This window comes from Mesoplodon mirus, assembly GCF_964341445.2.
Source record: "Mesoplodon mirus genome assembly, chromosome: 3".
NCBI lineage: Eukaryota > Metazoa > Chordata > Mammalia > Artiodactyla > Ziphiidae > Mesoplodon > Mesoplodon mirus.
The window spans coordinates 8535515-8548936 of NC_138978.1; the positions used below are offsets into that span (position 1 = coordinate 8535515).

Here is a 13422-nt window from a genome sequence, read left to right on the forward strand (position 1 = left end):
CTTTAAATTCCAACTTGGGTTAAGGATTTAAATGTAAACACAAATCTTTTTCTTTCCCTTGTGATAAGAACTTATGTAATTTACTCTCTTAACATCTTTTATATTTATCATACAGCAGTATCATATCACATCACAAATCTTATAATTAGTACAAGAAAAGATAAGTAATCTTGAGGTGGAGACTTTCTAAATATAAAGCCAAAGGTAGACTTTAAAGAAAAGGATTAAAAATCTATTAACTTCTAACATTTAAAAATGCACATCAAAACCAAAACAAAAATTTCAAACCGAGAAACATACTGTTAACAAAACTGAAAAACCAAATAAATAGGAAATTTATAATACATATGAAAAAGATTGAACAGCCTTAATAAAATACTATCATAAAGCAATGGGTGAAACTTGAAACTATTAACTACTGCTAGACTGCATGGCTCGCCCATTCAGTTTCTGCTCTAAAGGACTGCCCATCATCCACAGCTAATCATTACAGAGACTCGTCCACCAGGTGCACAGGAACAAACGAGAAAACCATTCCTGACCAGAGGGGGTGCACCAAAGGGCAGCGGCACGAGTGGGGTAGGGTGCGGTGGGGTGCCGTACCTCGGAGCTGGGGCTCTTCAGCCACAGCAGCTTGGCCAGGTCGTCCCCAGCCGTGTTGTTGACGGCGTGCTCAAACACCTCAACCTTCTGCATCAGAGTCAGGTGGTCGTAGTCCGGAGCCATCTGCACCAGGACACAAGGGCTGTGAGGAAGCGGCCTGAGACAGGCAGCTCACACCCAGGAAGAAACAAGGCTCCGTGACCAGGCAGTGCTGGGTTCTAATTTCCCCACCACCGCCAAAAGGAGAAGGGAAACAAGGAAAAGCAGTGGCCACTCTAACCCAATGACCACAGGAAGTGCCAGGGCCTTGCCTCAGTACCAGCCTACCGGTATGAACAAGAACACTGGAAGGTTCAAGGATTCGGGTAACCAACAGTTCTCGTTCTCCTCACTCACACACCTCCTAAGCACCATTTCCCCATATGGCCAGGCAGCGCTCTGTATACATCGTTAGTATTCAGTAGATACGTGTTGCCTGATGAATAATGCGGTCCAGTCTCACGGAGGGTGATGGAAACCTAATTTCTGAGCTTCAGGGTCCTTCCGTTTCTTAGAGAAGGTTATCTGCTTTAGGACTCACATCATTAATCCTTCGTCAACAACTAATTCCCTCAAACAGATTTTTCAGTGATGGACACGTACAGGAGAATGAGAAAAGCAGCTTTGTACAGATTCCCTGACTGGTGAGTTTTGCCTCTGAGACACTGAACAGTTGGGCCTGGCAGACGCATCACATACCCGCAGCATGATGCGATGCTCAATGTTGAGAAGGATCTTCTTTTTCTCCCTGTAGTCCCGGATGAGGGCGTGCAGCGTATCACAGTGGGGGACCCAGCCGATGAGGCCCGAATTGGTTGATAAGGGAATGACAGCATATCTCTGGATGCTAAAACCCAAGGGGAAGCAGGGTCATTGAGCAGCAAACAGTAGAACTTTTTTTTTTTTTTTGCGGTACGCGGGCCTCTCACTGTTGTGGCCTCTCCCGTTGCGGAGCACAGGCTCCGGACGTGCAGGCTCAGCAGCCATGGCTCACGGGCCCAGCCACTCCGCGGCATGTGGGATCTTCCCGGACCGGGGCGTGAACCCGTGTCCCCTGCATCGGCAGGCGGACTCTCAACCACTGCGCCACCAGGGAAGCCCAATATCTATGTTCTTAACAGAAAGAGGAGTAAGAGAAGACTGAGGACAGGAAGGGCTTGGCAGGGCTGTCATCCTGTAAGGGTAGAACACATTGAATTTGTGGAATCTCCAGTCTAAAGGCCACAAAGTATTCCTTTCTGAATCCTCTGGAGGTTATCAAAGGCACTTCCCATGAGAACACTCTAAAAACCTGGAGAATTCTTCTCTTTGACACCTTGGCTATTGATGACTTCCTGTCAGGTATGTAATTATTTATTTGGCAAAGGTACACGACCACCTGGAGAGATGTTAAGAAATAACTAGAAGATTTCTCAAATCAGTGCCATTTTCATGGCACCCTGAATACCTGAGGTTTTTCCGAAGAGATGTTGGGTCATTGGCCAGAAGGGTGTTGACCAGGCCGAAGAGCTGCATCACTCGCTCGTCCTGCCGCAGATCTTCATGGCCCTTCAGGAGGAAGACAAACTCGTGCCCGTTGCTGCCTGTAAAGAATGGGGGGAGCAGTCAGCAAGGATCAGAGGGTCTCAATCCCACTGGCTGGTGGACCACCACTGCATTCACAAGTCTGTGGACACATAACTTACCCAGTTGTACTGTCCCTACAAAGAGAAGAAACACTCCCTAGAACGGATGAAAAGAATGGCCCTCCTGTTAATGGTCCCCCAACGAGATGTTGTTCAAATCAACATAAGTAAAATTTTTTATAAACTCTGTCTTCAAGGGCCAGGAACAAGTCTGCACAAAGATGGTCACTCTACATGTCCCCTCCCCAACCCACTTTCTGTCCTTCTCTGTCCTGCTCTGACCCGAGAAGCCTGACCCCTAGAGACCACATCCCCTGGGCTCCCCTGTGTGCTTGGCCAATGGGGGCGGTGGCAGAAGGTCAGAGGGTGGGAAGAGGGAGAGGTCAGGGTACTTGCCCCTGACGACTGGCCAGGCTACGGTTCTGGAAGTAGCTCCCTCCCACTGAGCCACAGCTTCCAGGGGACGGCCTCTCTGTCCAGGTTACAGCCCTTGCCAGGCTCTGTGCCCTCTTCGGGCTGGAGGTTGGGGGTGAGTACTAACTTCACACTACCGGCTCTCTTAACTCAGCCACACCTCCGGAAACAGTCCTTCGGTAAAGTCTCTTTAGTTAGACGCTGCTGAAAGCTGACCAACACGTGTTTTAGTATTAGAAAAGGCCAGCCGCGGAGAGACAATAACCCGTGGGTCACCATTCGCTGCTGACGGTGAATAATCACTGCTTAAAAACCACAAGCACTGTTAAAGGCGGGAGAGCTGAGAGCGCCGGCATAGCACTCAGGCCTCCCGAAACCACACCCCCAGGGAACAAACCTCACTGTTGGAACTGATTTCTACTTCAGTCTGTTCACTTTACACAGTGTTTCCCACAAAGAGAGAATGTGAGAGTAAACAGGGACACTCAAGGCCGGTGCCCTTCCTTCGACGTGGCCTGTCACCTGCCGTGCTTGCATCCGGGGCCTCCTTCTTGCCTCAGCAGCTCCCTGACAGCTGCCCACCCACCCATCCTCCACATCGCAGGCCTTCACAGCTCCCTTCCACCTGTTCTGGGTGGGGGGGACGGTGGGGAGGAGTGTTATGCTTCACTTAAGTGAGCCCGGCTGTATGAATCAACGAGGGGTCCCAGGGAGGAGACAGTAAGGAGAAACGCACTTTTCCCTACTCGGCTCTCAATAAACGGGAGAAAGATCAGTCGTGTGGACAGCAAGCAGTTGTTTCAGGAGAGAGGAGGGGTCCACCAGGGTGAGAGGGAGACTTGGGTCCTTACCCGAGTCTCGGGTCCGCACGATGGTCCTTACCCATAAGCGTCAACTTCCGGGGCCTCTGCTTGGATGTGATGACTTGTAGAGATGGTGCAATGGACTGAATGCGAATGATCGGCTGGTTGGGGTCGTATGTTCCTGGCACAGCCAATTCCAGGTCCCGGCACATCAGAAGTTTTGGGGACACGTATTGCAGCTCTAAGGATGTGAGCTGTGAATAATTACCACAGGGTTTAGTTTTCTGCCTCAGGGAGGAATTTAAATGCCATTTAAGTATTTTTCAATGGGTTGCTAATAGCGATGACTTGTCCCAAAGTCTGCAGGTAGAAGTGGAACCAGGTGCTGGGGGGGTTAGTGTTAGAATGTTCACAGACAACAAAACAGAAAGGACTATAATGACCGTTAACCCTACTGGAGCCTCAAGATCCTACCTGAGGCAGCTGCTTTGAGATTCGTCTGAACACGTGGTAATAGAGGTCCCAGGCTTGGGTGAGGTCCTTGACATTCCCTGATTTCATGTATTTCCTGCACCACTCTTGGGCCTCCATTAAATCTCGACCATACGCCTGAGAGGGAATGCAGGGGAAATTTGCAAGTTGTCATTTGTGTTGACTAAGCCACAAGGCTGAGTCCCCAAGCAGACAGCAGAACTCCTTGGGATCGCACCCTGGCCGGAAGGCACTGGCCTGGATCGCTCAGCAGGGAAGCTTGGCAGTATTCCAGCCTCAAAGTCCCAACCTCAGGATGGCTTCTCAGGTAAAGTAAGTTTGGAAGAGAGATGAGATGGCCTCGTGAGGAATCCCACAGTTTTCCAATTAAAGTTTCAGGAGGGTTCTTGTAACTTAATGACAAATAAATTTCTGGTGTTTTATATCCTATGACCTCCCTCCATCAGAATACATTTTCTTCAAGTCAGTAAAGAGGTTAGAGGGAAAGGCGTCTGCAAAAGGCTCTGGAGTCCCGCCAGTTGACGCTTTTTCATCCCATACCTGGTTAAAGGATGTTTCCTTCAGAGTCTGGGGTCCCCGCTCCATCATAGCATGCAGGGGCTCCAGCACCTCGAACATGCCTTTCACGTTCCTCTCCCCAAAGTACAAGCGAGAGGCCTCTTCCAGGCCTTCGTGCCACATCTCATGCCAGAGAATGGCCACTCGGATCAGCTCCTCACTCACCTGGATCAGAAAGGGGAAGGAGGGAAGCACCAAGGATAAGCTAAGCTCAGGAAGGCCTGTCTCGGAGAAACAGAAGGTACTCTATCTGGCAGCCAGAGGGAGTACGCAGCCCTGTCATGAGGAAGAAAGACAACCTCACTCAAGATGTCTGCTCGGTGACCAGAGGCCGTGAAGTCTGCCCCGGCCCTGACTCACCATCATGGCCTGTTGCACCAAGGTGTTACTATGCTCGCACATGTTCTTCAGAATCTTGTTGGCCGCATTGTGACGGGCCGTGGTGGTAGACTTAGAAGCCACCGTCAGTGGGTAGATGAGGGCCTGAAGCAAATACAGAAGGAACATTTGCAAACTCGTGTGAAAGGAGGATGACAAGAATATGATACCGACACTTGTCTGAGTCTACCAGGCAGGGGCTATTCGATCTTGGCGGGGGTTCTTTCTTTCCTGGAAGGCCCCTGGGTCCCAGAGCCTGCCAGCTGGGCAGGCCCTCCCAGGGGCAGGACAGGACGCTTGGCTCCCAGTGGCACTCACATTTCTAGAGCAGCTTTAGGAAAGGCTGACCACCAAATCAGAAGGTCAGCAGTTAGATGAGAAACTGCCCCGGGTCTTCACGTACCTGGGGGTGGTACCGACCAATGTCTGTGAGAAGCTGGTGAATGAGACGTCCCACCAAGGGCCTCGGCGTATCAATTCTCGCAATGAGCTGAGGTATAACCTGATATTCAGAAAGACACAGTGTGCAGCATGAGATGTGGAAACAACTCCGGTTATTCTTCTGAGCCACGAACAGCTCTTATGACTTGTTTGGTAGATGCTGTTGGGCTTGGAAATGGTTCATTCTCTTCAGTTCTCTAAAAGGAACTGAAGAAAATATGGAGTCTTGACCTTGGGGTCGATCCCTACTTCCTCACCACCGTACAGCACATGCTTCCTTGCTATTCTCAACAGTGTATGATTCTAAGAGGCGGCAGACGAGGAGCAAGATCTGACCCATCCCCATCTGTAAGCAAGTGTCCCCACCTGTAACCAAGTATCCCAACCTGTAGCCAAGTACCCTCTCCTGTAACCAAGTAGCCTTACCCATGACCAATTGTCCTCACCTGTAACCAAGCAGCCTCACCTATAACCAAGTACCCTCACCTGTAAACCAAGTGTCCTCACCTGTAACCAAGTGTCAATCTGGATCGCTTTCACCCCTTCTACTAAGGCTTCGTTTACATCTGGCCAGTGACCATAATCAAACCATAAGGTGAGGACTCTGGAAAAGAAAAATGAAAGTCATAGAAAATTTAATTTACCAGCTTTTTTCTGTTTTTTCATCTTCAAGACTCTTGGGAAGAGAACTGGCAGAATTCCATATCAGTGGCTCTCCAATGTGTTTGGTCTTGGGACTGCTTGGGAGTGGGTGGGTGGGGATGGTCAGCGGTGCTCGGCCAAACACAGGAAGATCATTCCAAGTGAATGATTATTTCATTCCAGGTAACACAGAGGGGTCACCATGGCATCAGCTCATAACTCGAACAGACGAGCCCATGGATAAGCTTTGCACGTGCAGAAAGAGTTGCCTGTAGCACAGCAGCAACTTGGAAACCTGGCACTTAGCCGGTGGAGACCCCCAAACGCAGGAGGGCTGGTCACCTACAGCCTCTGGACTGGCTGGCCTGTGCCATTTGTTTAGGCCTCTCAGAGTTGCCTCCAAAAGCTGAAGGAATTTCAGCGATATTGTAAGAAACAGCTGCGTTTCTCCTTCCCACATAACAAGCCACACACGGGCAGTCCTTGGGCCACTGCTCCCTCCTCTTTGCAGATTTCACCTGCACAGGTGGGGCCTGGTCAGCTGCGACTCTGGGACGTGCTCATCGGGGTGGGTAGGGAAAGAGGACTTTATGTGTGACTTCTGTGACCTGCCATCCACATGGCCCACCAGGGCTTCCCTTCCTTTCCCTGATACCTGAGCGTGTCCTGGAGGTTGTTGCCTCGTGACAAAGAGATGGATCGGAAGAAGCCCTGGACAGCAGGGACGGTGTACATCAAGAGGGTTTTGGACAAATCCTGTTGGAACACACGTATGTTAGTGACACTCTTGCCTCAGCTTTCTCATCTGTAAAATGGGCATAACAGCATACTAAATAGTATCCACTTCAAAGAGTGGTTATGAGGATTAAATCAGCTAATACACAGAAAGCCTTTAGATCAGCACCTGGCACAGAGCAAGCACTCAGTAATGGCAATGGTGCCGTCACTGTTACTATCTTGGGCTAACAGTGGCTTCCTGAACAGGGTGGCAGAGGAGGTGGGGCCAAGGCCCTGAACATGCTGATCTCTGGGCTGGTCAGCTGCCCCAGGCCCTGAACCGACAGCCTCAGGGGAGGTGGAAGGGGAGAGAAAAAGACAGGGGATGGACTCTGCCGGGCTCTGTGCTCAGAGTGGGCCCGAAGATGTGCAGGCTGCCTTCACACCAGTGCAGAGCATTAGGAGAATGAGCTCAGTCACATGGGAAGCATGACGAGGACCTCATTCTTCAGCGCAGGGGCTACGTCAGTTCCCCAAACCCAAATATATAAACAAAAGGACTGTCTCTAACAATGCCGATGGCAAACCATGTTTTCTGGCTTCAACCAGAGCTTCCGAGTAGGGCCTCAGGCTCCTATCAGCCTCCATCCCTCAGAGCGCCTGGTGCCTGGGTCAGTTGATGGGGGAGGAAGGAGGGGTACCTCAGTGACCTTCTTCTGCAGAGGAGACGGGGTAGGGCTGTTCTCAGTGCTCTCAGCCTCGCTCTCGCTGTTACTACCCTCGGTGCTGGTGGCAGTGGCCGTGGCCGCTGTGGTGGCGGCAGTGGCCACATTGGTGATGTTGGCCCCGCTGGCATGACGCAGTTTCTTCTTCTCATCACGGGCTTGGTTCTGATGTTTGTAGTGGAGCACAGCCTCGAAGTTCATCACAGCCCACGCGTGCCAGGCCTGTGGGCGGGGACAAGAGGACAGACATCAGGGCTGTGACATCAGCAGGGGCAGGAAGCTCAGGCATCAAGGGCCTTGAGGGGCGTGAGGCCACAGCTGAGAAAGAGTGCGGGCCGCCCTTTCTTCTCAGTGGTCAGTAGAGCAAATCCTCACTTCATGGAACACTGGGGAATGGGGCATTTTACTAAATCCAATGCAATTCATTCATTTTGGGGTGCATCTGCTGTATCGGGGGCTATGGTGAGTGCCATGGGCGGGGTGGGGGGCACATGAGGAGGAACAGGCTATGGGCCTTGCCTCAGGGACCTGCTAATCTAGTAGAGTAGGTTACTCAAAAACCTAAAAACAGGCAGAACACAACCGGGGCAACGAGAGACAGACAACGGGAATGCCAGGGACGGGCGGGCAAGGCGTCACAGAGGAGAGACTGCGGTGGGTCTTGAGCAGCCTTAGATGGGCAAGGACGGCACAAGAGGGCGACAGGGAGGGCATCCTGGCAGAGGAGGAACAGGGACAGAGATGCAGGCTGGGCAAGCACGGCACAGTTCACAGGAAACAAGCAGGCAGATGTGACTGAAGCTTAGGGCACACGCAGGAGAGCAGCGAGGGGGAGCCCAGCAAGGCGGCGGGCTCAGACGGAGCGGCCGGCACGTGAGACCAAGGGCGTCCCATCTCATTCTGTAGGAAATGGAGTTTTTAAAGCTGAGTTAAAAGCTGGGCTTCAAACATTCCTTTGGTAGCAGATATAAAACAGATTATTTAAGAGGGCAGAGGTTCAGGGGGTGAGGGTGAAGGTCTTAACCAGGCCAGAGGACAGTGGGGAAGGGGACACACTGAGAGCACAGGACCACCACGGAGGGTGACTCTTGGTCATTGTTCATCCCTCGCACCTGGCTCGGGGCCTGTCAGAGAGCCAGTGCTCAGCGACTGCTTGCCCGAAGAAGCCTCTGGTGCTAACCATTCACACCTCTGACGCTTTGAGCTGCAGTGATGCTATGGAATAGCATTGCCTGGGGTACAGAGCATGAGGGAGAGTTTGATTTGGGACCTGGTAAGTCTGCAGTGATAGGAGGACATTAAATAATCCACTCATTGGGCTTCCCTGGTGGCGCAGTGGTTAAGAATACTCTGCCAGTGCAGGGGACACGGGTTCGAGCCCTGGTCCGGAAAGATCCCACATGCCACGGAGCAGCTAAACCCGTGTGCCACAACTACTGAGCCTGTGCTCTAGAGCCCAGGAGCCACAACTACTGAGTCCGCGAGCCACAACTACTGAGCCTGTGCTCTAGAGCCCACGAGCCACAACTACTGAGTCCGCGAGCCACAACTACTGAGCCTGCGAGCCACAACTACTGAGCCTGTGCTCTAGAGCCTGTGCTCCGCAACAAGAGAAGCCACTGCAATGAGAAGCCCGCGTACCGCAACAAAGAGTGGCCCCCGCTCACTGCAACTAGAGAAAGCCTGCGTAGAGCAACAAACACCCATCACAGCCAAAAAAAAAAAAAAAAAAAACTACTCATAGTTGGACTTTCTGGATAATCAGTAAATTCCTTTGCATCCCTTGCTAAAAACCTTTCTTTAACATGGAAGTGTCCATTTCCCCAGCTAAGCAGAGTAGACTGATCATAATCAACCTCTATTTGGTGAATAAGAATCCTACAATGACCCAGGTTCAGTTTTCCCATACTTTTGTTTATTCAACAAGTACCTCTTATATATGTACTGTGAGCTGGGGGTCCCGCTGAACAAGACAGAAAGAGTCCCGCACGCGCATAGGACTAACATACACAACTGATGGTACAAGACAGTATAGACCCAAAAGGGCCCATGCTAGGAAAAAACTAAAACTGAAAGTCCTGGAGCCAGTTTTTTACTTGTGATTTGTTTCTTTCTGAAAAGCTGAATGAAGAAAAGCAATCTGGTCAGGACACAATTCTAATCAGTAAGGTTCCAACTAACCAGGGGTTCACTGGCCACATTCTTCCAGCCTCAGACTGAAGCTGTCCTAGAGAGAATGATCACTACTGCTTCCACAAAATGAGCATTTTTCAGATTAGACTGAAGCATGCTTAAAGCAGAGTTAAGAATTTCGTTGTAGATGTTTCTGTGGTCTCCAGATGCAGGTTTGGATCCCAGAGGGATTAATTCACACAGTATCAGCCGGTTAAGGAGACACCAGAGAGAAATGGAGGACACCTGCCACACCACGTAGCTCTTACCAGGAGGCCCCTCAGAAAAGAAAAACATGAGAATGTGTGCTCTCACCAAAGACGTATATGCCCAAGACTCAGTCCTGTCCCAGTCAATCACATCTTTTATACATTTTCTAATTCTGTTTATCTTCTTGAAAAATTTCCTATGATATAACAGGATGTTACCCAGAGCTTTCCAATAAAAACAGAAAGTTCAGTTCTTAGATGAGGAGCAGACAGGGATGCGAATCAGAAAGAAGCTGGGAAGGGACAGATGACCCAAGGGAAGATACAAGTTCTAGAGACTAACCATGTGTCCAGATGCTCTAGGAAAACAAGCCGCTAAGAGTCTGTAAGACAACAGCATCCCCAGAGCCACGCACACACTCACGGTATAATAAGTCTTTTTCAAGTCAAAGAATCTATCAATTAGACGTGGAAAGGGCCTCTAACAAACTGGCTCCCAGCACTCAAAGAAGCCAATTCGCGGTATCAGACCAGGCCACCAAGGCCTTGCTGTAAAGCACGAGCCACTGGGGTGCACAGGCAGGCGTCTGGAGGAGGCAGCGGGAGGTCCCCGTCTCTGGTTACCTTGTACCAGCTGCGGTCGTGCTCCGTGGCGGCGCTATAATACTGCAGCACTTTGGGGATCGTGCTCTCGTTGATGCCCTGCAGGTTCAGCTGCCACTCCCCGAGTTTCAGGAAACATCTGAAAACAGAGAAACGAGACCCCAGGTTGCCCCCTCCTCAGAAGAGCCCTTCCAAGGAGAACAATGAATTACGTCACAGGAGCACAAAAGCCTCCCTGATATTTATTCCTCCTCTCGGGAAGCAACATGAGGGAACCATCAGAATTCTTAGCCACATGGAAGGAAAAGACAGGCTTTGGGGATCAGTTTTTTTAAGGGATGGTCTCTTCTTCTTGCCCCCTGTCTTTCAATGCTAGCATAAACCAGGTACCTGGCACACGGAGGTCTGAATGGACCTGTCTCCCCCAAATTCATTATGGTGGGTGGTAGCTGTTGAGAGCAATTTCTCTTTCGATTGCTATATAGCTTCTCCCTTACTTTTTCCTTTTACTGATTGCTAAGCTATTCCAGGTTCTGTGCTAAAGGCTTGATGTATTCTTCCCATTAATCCTCACACCATTTCATTCCACCCTAGGAAAAAGGAACTCTCACTATCCACTTTTTATATAACGAGGAAACCGAGGCACAGAGAGGTTAAGTAACTTATCTAAAGTCACACAGCAAATTAGCAGCGCATCACACTCTAAAGCCAGACACCAGGAGAACAGCACACAGGTGCTCCTGGGCTGCTGAATCCTGGGAGAGTAAGTGGCAGAGATTTTGGACTAGCGTGATTTGACGGCTGCCCGGGACCCCTACTGGAGAAGGTGCGAGAGACGTCAGCAGCCGGCTGCTCCGGGAGCCCTGAGCGCGCCCTCGCAGCAGCGGCCTCCGGCGGGACAGGGCTGCGCACGGCGGGCCGGCCGTGGGGAGCTCACCGGGCCATGAGCTTGTGCAGCTCCTGCTTGTGCTGCTGGTCCTCAGCGGCGCCGGCGCGCTGGGCTTGCTGCTGCACGGTCTGAACAAAGTGTTGCATGTGCTGGAAGGCATCGATCTGTAGCAGGACAAAGGCACGGGGAACCACTTGGTACTGGGCCCAACCTCAGGAGACAGGCACTGCGGTTCACAGGCACCTGAGCCAACCCTCTCCCAACGGAACACCCTAGAACACTGGGTGAGGACCCCGTAGGATGGAGGACCGGGGCGTGACGCTGAGAGATGGCTGGGCTTTTCAAGAAGATTCACATGTTTTCAATTCAAGTCTTAGCTCTCCTTGGCCAACTGTAATTACAAGTCTTAATAAGCCTTAGAAAAACTACTCGCCTGACTACCCCAAAAAACAATTCATATGAAGTAATCTCAAACCACTGCTTACTTCACTATCAATATATTGCCCTGGGGGAAATCAGGCTCATGGGGAATTGTTTCAGGCTAGTAAAACTTTAGCATGTGTTTAAAACACTGTGGTACCTTGGACACTAGCATAGCAAAAATTACAGTTTAAAAAAATGTGATACATCCCGTGATAAACCATAATGGAAAAGAATATGAAAAAGAATGTATATATATGTATAACCGAATCACTTTGCTGTACAGCAGAAATACAACATTGTAAATCAACTGTATTTCAATAAAATATTTTTAAAAATCTGACAGAACCCTCAGTACCCAAATAGAACAGAGAGATGGGGTGAGGCCCCTCATACATCCAAGTGGCATGGGGGGGACACTACCCAAGCAAACATTTAGTTGAATAGGGTGGCTTAGGAGCAAAATCTGCAGAGCGTCCTCCAGCAGTTACGTCTCTTTACACTATGTGATTTTATACAAAGTGAGCAGAAGGCATCTGGGTTAGTAACAGATAGTGGAACTAGGGAAGAGCAGAGACAGAGTCAGAGATCTGAGAGTCAGTTACAAGCCATTTGTATCAGCCTGCCGTGTCCACACATACCAGCATCGTGATAAATGTGAAAAAGAGAGTATGTGTTCTTTGCTACAGAAAAGGAGAGAAAAAACCCCAACACTTCAAATAAATGTCAGAATGATTTCCTTACTGTAAATCATGTAAGAGTCTTTTTTTCTTTTTTTGAATAGAAACATGTCAGTAATGATGGTCCTGAAGGAAAATTGAAACTCCCTGGCTTGGGGGTCAGGACCAACCTCAGATACTTTGAATATATAAGGAATTAATTAATTAATTGGCATCGAGAGGGCTTAACCCAGAGGCAGAATGACGTGACAATGATTTACCAGGCAGCTAATCCACACGAGGGCAGGGCAGACACACAGATGTTCTAACAATTACCAAGACACCTGTCTCCCTCAGACATCTGTCTTCAGACTTCCACTCCTCACCAGTGGCTTTGAAAAATGAGCTATATCAGCATCTCGCACCTGGGAAGTGATAAGCGTTCCTTTAGTTTTTCTTCTATGGGAACTACACTGGCTAGACTTAAATCTGATTAGGAAGAGAAAAAAAGAATTGGGAGGGAGTCCTTAAATGATCCCTCATGAAAAAGGTGGAAGATAACTCATGGTGGTTAGTGTGTACATCAAGCAGGTAAGAAATGAACTAGGAACTCGGATGCCAGGTGCTTTTCAGAGCCCACAGGTTACGTGTCACTGACTGTCGAGAGAGAGTTTAAATTCTCTTCGGGAGACTCCACAAGAACAAAACAAAAACTGCCAAAACTGGGAAGGCTGAGTATTAGTTTGGATTTGAAGCCCAATGTTAGGTTTAGTCAGTTTACCCAGCATGGGAGACTCTAGTATCTTTCTACTCTGTGGCATGGAGGCATCTTATTTCCAAGGAATTGAAAATGTTCTATCAAAAACTCCTTCTTGGGCTTCCCTGGTGGCGCAGTGGTTAAGAATCCGCCTGCCAATGCAGGGGAACACGGGTTTGAGCCCTGGCCTGGGAAGATCCCACATGCTGCAGAGCAACTATGCCTGTGCGCCACAACTACTGAGCCTGTGCTCTAGAGCCCGTGAGCCACAACTAG

The 13422-nt window shown here is 49.8% G+C and overlaps 1 protein-coding gene across 1 annotated transcript in view; it reads right to left on the reverse strand.

The window, feature by feature from the left end:
• MTOR (mechanistic target of rapamycin kinase) overlaps positions 1 to 13422 on the reverse strand; it is a 120815-nt gene that overhangs the window by 11126 nt on the left and 96267 nt on the right. The window contains exons 37-49 of the mRNA XM_082614800.1: positions 11359 to 11474; positions 10443 to 10560; positions 7414 to 7659; positions 6651 to 6751; positions 5861 to 5957; positions 5316 to 5414; positions 4895 to 5017; positions 4517 to 4699; positions 3959 to 4093; positions 3564 to 3738; positions 2090 to 2225; positions 1342 to 1489; positions 604 to 726 (exon numbers count right to left, since the gene is read on the reverse strand). Of these exons, the coding sequence (XP_082470926.1) occupies positions 604 to 726; positions 1342 to 1489; positions 2090 to 2225; positions 3564 to 3738; positions 3959 to 4093; positions 4517 to 4699; positions 4895 to 5017; positions 5316 to 5414; positions 5861 to 5957; positions 6651 to 6751; positions 7414 to 7659; positions 10443 to 10560; positions 11359 to 11474 (1800 nt within the window). The remainder of the gene's footprint in view (positions 1 to 603; positions 727 to 1341; positions 1490 to 2089; positions 2226 to 3563; positions 3739 to 3958; positions 4094 to 4516; positions 4700 to 4894; positions 5018 to 5315; positions 5415 to 5860; positions 5958 to 6650; positions 6752 to 7413; positions 7660 to 10442; positions 10561 to 11358; positions 11475 to 13422) is intronic.